Source organism: Cherax quadricarinatus, chromosome 32 (assembly GCF_038502225.1).
Source record: "Cherax quadricarinatus isolate ZL_2023a chromosome 32, ASM3850222v1, whole genome shotgun sequence".
In the NCBI taxonomy this organism is placed as follows: domain Eukaryota; kingdom Metazoa; phylum Arthropoda; class Malacostraca; order Decapoda; family Parastacidae; genus Cherax; species Cherax quadricarinatus.
The window spans coordinates 29418845-29426344 of record NC_091323.1 but is presented as its reverse complement, the minus strand read 5'-3'; the positions used below and the strand labels follow the sequence as shown (position 1 = coordinate 29426344).

The 7500-nt window shown below is 42.5% G+C and overlaps 1 protein-coding gene across 6 annotated transcripts in view; it reads right to left on the bottom strand.

Annotated features, from left to right (window-relative positions):
• by (focal adhesion protein tensin) overlaps window positions 1-7500 on the bottom strand; it is an 830704-nt gene that overhangs the window by 9646 nt on the left and 813558 nt on the right. For 5 of the 6 annotated variants that reach the window (XM_070090572.1, XM_070090566.1, XM_070090569.1 and 2 more), the window contains one exon: window positions 1-3506. This exon is cut by the window's left edge and continues 661 nt beyond it. In XM_070090572.1, coding sequence (XP_069946673.1) covers window positions 3350-3506 — 157 coding nt within the window. In that variant the 3' untranslated portion in view covers window positions 1-3349. The remainder of the gene's footprint in view (window positions 3507-7500) is intronic. The other variant, XM_070090565.1, reaches the window with a different exon arrangement.

The window sequence follows — 7500 nt, the reverse complement described above, 5'->3', positions numbered from 1 at the left end:
CAGACCCTCAGCCAAGCACCTCTCGTGTGGCCACACCAAACCCTCAGCCAAGCACCTCTGGGATGGCCAGTGTGGCCATCCCAGACCCTCAATCAAGCACCTCTGGGGTGGCCAGTATTACAACTCAGAGGCTACTACGCAAGAGGAAATTATCATATTCTGTCTGTTTCAGTGAAGAATACAGTGAAAGCGATATAAGTGATGATGAGATTGATTTTATGCCCATAGATGATTTGTCAAGTGATAGTGGTATACATTATTCCTCAGTGAAGCATACTTTTAGGTGGCATCGCCTACGTTCAGGCAGTGTGCCATATGCAGTTCCCAAGGGTCGTGGGAGGTCATGATCTAAAACCCCGGCCACTGATAGTGATAGTGATCATGAAGGAGAATATGTGGGAATGGAGAAAGAGGAGGTGATGGTGGGTGGCATGGTGCCTGGGCTGCATGGTGCAGTGGGTGGGCAAACAAAGGACAGCCCAGCACCCCCTCAACCATGTGCTGTCTCCACTCTCGTCCCTCCTCCTGCTCCCCCATGCCACAGGTCCACCCTGCACCATGTGAACATGAATGGAACTGGGCACAAAGTACAACATTCGTGCCACATCTTTTCAATTTTGATGGCAGTGGAAGTGGCATCCTCCCACAATGTCCCATCATGAATGAGTCTACAGAGTTAGACTATTTCCAATTATACTTTGATGAGCCTATAATGAACTTGATTGTCACCCAGACAAACAATTACTACTGCTATATAATGGACAACAGAGAGGTTGCAGAATTGTCATGACTGCACAGATGGAAAGCTACAACTTTGGCCAAAATGTATTTATTCCTTGGCACTGTCATGTTTATGCCTCATACGTATAAGCACAATATAGTACAGTACTGGTCCACAGATTACTTTATCAGCATTACTGTCTTCTGTGACTGCCTTCCCTACAAGAGTCACTCTGTTGCTACAAATGTTGTATTTCTCAGACAGGAATAGGCCCAACAAAAATGACCTATACAAAATCCAGGAAGTGTTTATGAATCTGAAGCAGAAATTCAGTGCCTACTTTCATCCATTCAAGAACACTGTTGTTGATGAGTCCTTGATTCTGTTCAAGGAACGACCGTCATTCAAACAATATATACCAAGCAAACGTAATCGCTTTGGTATAAAACTGTTTGTTGTGTGTGACAGTGAGAGTGGCATAGTGTTGGATGCCATTGTCTACACTGGGAGAAACATACTCGATGATGCCAGGGAGATGTTGGGCATTTCCGGTGATGTTGTTCGCAAGATGATGGAGCCATACCTTGGCAAGGGTCATACGTTTTACACAGACAACTGGTATATGAGCCCTATGCTCGCTGATTTCCTCTGTGTGAACAATACTGACATATGTGGAACAGTGAGAAGAAATAGAAAACATATGTCAAGGCTCAGTGGAGGCAGTGGTGAAGGTGCAATGCAAGCACTTCATGCCAATGACATCATGGCACTGACGTGGCATGATAACGGGACATGACATTGCTGTCAACCATCCACAGAAACGAGATGATACAAAGTGAACAGGGACACCAATGAACGCACTGTAAAGCCAGCTGCTGTCATTGACTATATGAACAATATACGACTAGTCAACAAGTGTGACATGATGATAGAGTTCGTTGACTGTGTGAGTAAGAGTCGCAAGTAGTACATGAAAGTGTTTTTCCACCTTGTAGACATTGCAATGCTCAATGCCTTCAATATGTATGAAATAATGACTGGAAAAGGACTTTGTTATGTAGAATTCACCCTGAATGTCATCAAGCAGATAATAAAAAAGTATGATATCACACCTGTACCTGCCCCTGCCCCTCAACAGTGACCTGTCCCCCAACCACAACCAGTTGGTGAAGTGCCAGACCGAATCCTCGCTAACTGTCACTACCTGATACCAGTACTGTCTATCCCAAAAAAAAAGTATTCACAGAAAAAATGTGTTGTGTGTGCTAACACCACAAGGCAACCCTAACAGCGGAAGGACACACAATTCATGTGTCACCAATGTGGAGTGGCACTCTGTGTGAATCCATGTTTCATGGTGTATCATATAATCCTGGAGTACTAGAAACATAACTGGGACATGTAAATACAGTGGACCCCGCATAACGATCACCTCCGAATGGGACCAATTATGTAAGTGTATTTATGTAAGTGCGTTTGTACGTGTATGTTTGGGGGTCTGAAATGGACTAATCTACTCCACAATATTTCTTATGGGAACAAATTCGGTCAGTACTGGCACCTGAACATACTTCTGGAGTGAAAAAATATCATTAACCGGGGGTCCACTGTACTTGTAGATAATAGAAAGTTATTCAGCAAGGTGTACAATATGACTATATGTGTGTATGTGTGTGTTTGTGACAATATGATTAATAATTTTGTACGTAATATTAGTGTCTAAACAACAGTTGGCTATCAAATCAAAAGATCTACTATAAAATATAATTATATCATAAAAACTGAGAAAATTAAAAAAAAAAAAAAAAAAAAAATTGAAACATGTCTGCAAGCAGCAGCACTTTATGTTGCCATCAGGTGATTGGCAAGCACCAACTTTGCAGCCTTATATCTCAGTAAGTACTAACTCGAAAATTTCTTTTTCGACATTACTTCATGTAAAAAAATGTCCTCCTTATTTAAAAGAGAAAACTATTTTTTTTTTTCAAAATATTCGAGCACTGGGCGAGAAAATATAGATCTACGTTTGGACAGTTAAGGGGTTAATAATAAACGAACACAATGAAATATATTTTTTTGGGTTAGGTTCAACTGCCTCCCAGCACACATAAGGGGGATTACCAACAGACCCCTGGCAGTCTTCAAGCTGGCACTGGACAAGCACCTAAAGTCAGTTCCTGATCAGCCGGGCTGTGGCTCGTATGTTGGTTTGCGTGCAGCCAGCAGCAACAGCCTGGTTGATCAGGCTCTGATCCACCAGGAGGCCTGGTCACAGACCGGGCCGCGGGGGCGTTGACCCCCGGAACTCTCTCCAGGTAAACTCCAGGTCAGAATGATTTTTGCAAAATTATTGCATACGCAAATTTTCGCTTGCCTTATTCAGCAAGAAAAGCATTGCTATTTCAACCAAAATTGCAAGTGTGACCTATTCAGCATGACATACATATATACATACAATACTAAAATAAAAGGGCAAGATATCATTTGTGTATACACAACGTATTCTTGTAAGTCATTGGGTGTGTCCATATGAAGGAGTCAGCAAACTGTAATTGGCTGTTTAGGCCTAAGAGAGAGATATGAGTCATGACAAATGATCTGAACAAGTCAATTACCAGTCTCTTAAAACTATACAAGGTTGGGTCGGCTCACACTGGTCATCATAACTTTCGTAACGAAGTTGCAGATTGCTGTTGCAGGCTGTTCAGGTTCTAGTTCGGCTAAAATGTGGCACTGATTCTCTGTTCTACTTGCTCCCTTTTTGGCCACAAATCCAAAAACTCGACTGAAAATAGAGAGATATACAGGCAGGTCCACTTTACAGCATTTCACTAGTACAGTGGTTTTCAATTATACCCTTTCTTCATTTATTCAGACTTCCTACTATATTTATTTATTTATTTATTTATGTCTTTGCAAATAGTACATTGAGATTATGTATTTACAATAATGGGTTGCAATACAAAGAGAGCCTCTATTATGCCTAAGCATTATGAGCCGACTTAACATTATTGGCTTACTGACTACTTAACACTAAGAATTATATCATAGTTGTACAGTAGATTATTAATTATAAGTGAATCTAATTTATATAAGGCAAAAGATATATTCATATATATTCACCACTCACCATATGCTAAGGATAAAAATATTTTAAGGTAAGTAAGTAATATGTGTGCACTATATATGCATTTTTTAGGCCTAGCTATATTGCTTACTTAATATATGATAGTGTAAACATGTTATTGGGCTTTTATCTGCATTTGAAAGTGAAAAGGCTATGATTCACTTTACAGCAGTAGCCCAGAACCTAACCTGCTGACTCACGAAATTGTAATGACACAATAGAACAAACCACGGTACAGGTGAGGACTGAACTCATGGCAGGTGAGTCATAAAACTCTAGACCAGTGTGTAAGCCACAGGGCCAGCTACTAAGATTCATCCAACTAGGTATATAGATATAAATATACCTAGTTGGATGAATCATACTGTAGCCAGCTGGCCCAGTGGCTTACGTGCTGGTCTGGTTTTTTTTCCACAAGTTCAATCCCCACCTGTACCATGGTTAACCTGCTGTATAAGCGAGGCCATCATATTTAGTAGGTTGGTAGAAAGCAACCACCCGGGGAGGTACTACTGTCCTGCCAAATGAGTGTTTTCAGAACCCTGTATTTGTTGTACATGATGGTAGGAGTGTTGGTGCCATTTTTTTGTCTCAGACAAGATAACAGGTATATCTTGCTGCTTTTACTTACAATTAGGTTACAAGACATATGCATGTACACATTTGTGTATACACACTTTATCTGAGTTTTCTTTGTTTTTTTCTTAATAGTTATCGTTCTTATTATTTTCCTTTTATATCCATGGTGAAGTGGAATAAGTATCTTTCCTCCATAAGCCATGAGTGTTGTAAAAGTCAACTAGAAAGCTGGAGCAATGGGTTAGTAACCCCATTTCCCATACAGCTTACTAAAAATAAAAATAAAACCTTTAAGTTGGGATGTTTGAATGTGCATAGACGTAGTGCAAATAATAAGAATGTTATGAATGAAAAGTGGATGTCCTGGCTCTAAGTGAAACAAAGCTGAAGGGAGTAGGAGTTTCAGTGGGGAGAAATAAATGGGATTAGGTTAAGGGTTTCTAATAGAGCTAGAAATAAGGAGAGAGTAGCAATAATGTTGAAAGATAAGTTATAGCAGGAAAAAATGGAATATAAATGTATAAATTCAAGGATAATATGAAGTAAAATAAGGGATGTAAAAAGTGGGTTTTAGTAAGTGTTTATGTATCTGGAGAAAAGAGAGAGAGAGAGAAGAGGAGAGAGAGAGAAGAGGAGAGAGAGAGGAGAGAGAGAGAGGAGAGAGAGAGAGGAGAGAGAGGGGGGAGAGAAGAGAGAGAGAGAATAGAGAGAGAGAAGAGAGAGAGAGATGAGAGAGAGAGAGAGAAGAGAGAGAGAGAGAGAAGAGAGAGAGAGAGAGAAGAGAAAGAGAGAGAGAGAGAAGAGAGAGAGAGAGAGAGAGAAGAAGAGAGAGAGAGAGAAGAGAGAGAGAGAAGAGAGAGAGAGAGAGAGAAGAGAGAGAGAGAAGAGAGAGAAGAGAGAGAGAGAAGAGAGAGAGAAGAGAGAGAGAGAAGAGAAGAGAGAGAGAGAGAAGAGAGAGAGAGAGAAGAGAGAGAGAGAAGAGAAGAGAGAGAGAGAGAAGAGAGAGAGAGAGAAGAGAGAAAGAGAAGAGAGAAAGAGAAGCTAGGGATCCTTAACCTTGTCAAACCCTGTGTAAAAAAAAAAAAGAGACAAAGAGAAGAGAGAGAGAGAAGAGAGAGAGAGAAGAGAGAGAAGGCACCATGATGGTAATGCTGGTGCAGTAGTAAGGATGAATGGGAGGGTGTTGGCACCTGGAGAAGAAGTTGATATCCTTGGGGTGAAATTTGACTCCAAACTAACCATGAAGAACCATGTTGTAAATCTTGCAAACAAGGCAGCCAGGAAGCTTACAGCACTTCGCCATATCTTGCATCTGCTTGACAGTAGGGTTGAAGATCCCACGAGGCACAAATACGCCACACCTTGGGGTATGCTCCACTTTCTGGTTTGCTCGCCCCTCTCATCTCGCACTGCTGACAGAGTAGAGAACAGAGCAAGACGCCTCATCTCTCGCCGGGACCCATCCTGGATAGATCTGCCATTCAGCAGAGCCCCCAACATAGGGGGGATGTGGGGTGGCCTACTGTTATGTACAAGGCCAATATTGTCAAAACACACACGGGGATCCACTTCGAGGACAGCGTGAAAAAAGCTTTTTGCCACAAGACGGCAAAAAGGCAATTTCACTCGGGCCCAAACCTCTCCAGAACATCACCCATCTGAGATCATACATACCAGGATGACTGGGGATGGGAACACATTCAACAGCAAATGATGTCAACAGATAAAGCAGTTGATCAAATGAAAATGCTGGCCCACAGATGGCTCCAACTTCATCCTGTTCCCTACTTGTATGTCTCATAACAATAAAAATGCTTTAAAAATGAGCTGATGTAGGTAACACCCTTTTAGCTTCCCAAAAGTTAGATCCAACCTTGTCAAACCCTGTGTAAAAAAAAAGAGAGAGAGAAGAGAGAGAAAAGAGAAAAGGGGAGAGAGAAAAAGAGAGAGAGGGGAGAGAGAAGAGAGAGAAGAGAGAGTTAGAGAGGAGAGAGAAGAGAGAGAGGGGAGGAGAGAAAGAGCGAGTTAGAGAGGAGAGAAAGAGAGAGTTAGAGAGGAGAGAAAGAGAGAGTTAGAGAGGAGAGAAAGAGAGAGTTAGAGAGGAGAGAAAGAGAGAGTTAGAGAGGAGAGAAAGAGAGAGTTAGAGAGGAGAGAAAGAGAGAGTTAGAGAGGAGAGAAAGAGAGAGAGGAGAGAGAGAGAGAGAGAGAGAGAGAGAGAGAGAGAGAGAGAGAGAGAGAGAGAGAGAGAGAGAGAGAGAGAGAGAGAGAGAGAGAGAGAGAGAGAGAGAGAGAGAGAGAGAGAGAGAGAGAGAGAGAGAGAGAGAGAGAGAGAGAGAGAGAGAGAGAGAGAGAGAGAGAGAGAGAGAGAGAGAGAGAGAGAGAGAGAGAGAGAGAGAGAGAGAGAGAGAGAGAGAGAGAGAGAGAGAGAGAGAGAGAGAGAGAGAGAGAGAGAGAGAGAGAGAGAGAGAGAGAGAGAGAGAGAGAGAGAGAGAGAGAGAGAGAGAGAGAGAGAGAGAGAGAGAGAGGCATAGTCACTTGTCAACCCCTCGGCTACCTTGGATCGTCTGACCACAAGGCTGTTTTTAAGACACTTAAGATCCCAACAGAACGAGGTGAAGAGTCCACACGCACGACCTGGCTATGGGAAAGAGGTACTGGCGCCCTTTGCTCTGAGCTCCCACCACCGATTGGAATGCTCTTCTCCAAGGATGTTGACAACCAAGTGAAAGCTTCACGGGACACACCCCCAATCACAACAAGAACACTTTCCCTCACCGCAATATGTGACGGCCACAGATCAGCCTTGGTTTGGCTTTCAAGAGAGAGGCTGCTACTCTGGACAAAGCATGGCAAGGATAAGAAAACATCCTACCACCTATAACAGGAACTTGTACAGGCAAGCCTGTAGGTTGGGATTTTCAAAGTGGGCATTACAATGGGAGGTGGACACTAAAAGAAAGTTTTCATCAGGTAGGGGAGGCTCCAAAAACCGGTGGTCCCCGGTCAAGGACAGACAAGGTTATCTGCCTGATGAACTATTCCACCTCTAAATCGACAGGATGGGACCACTCTA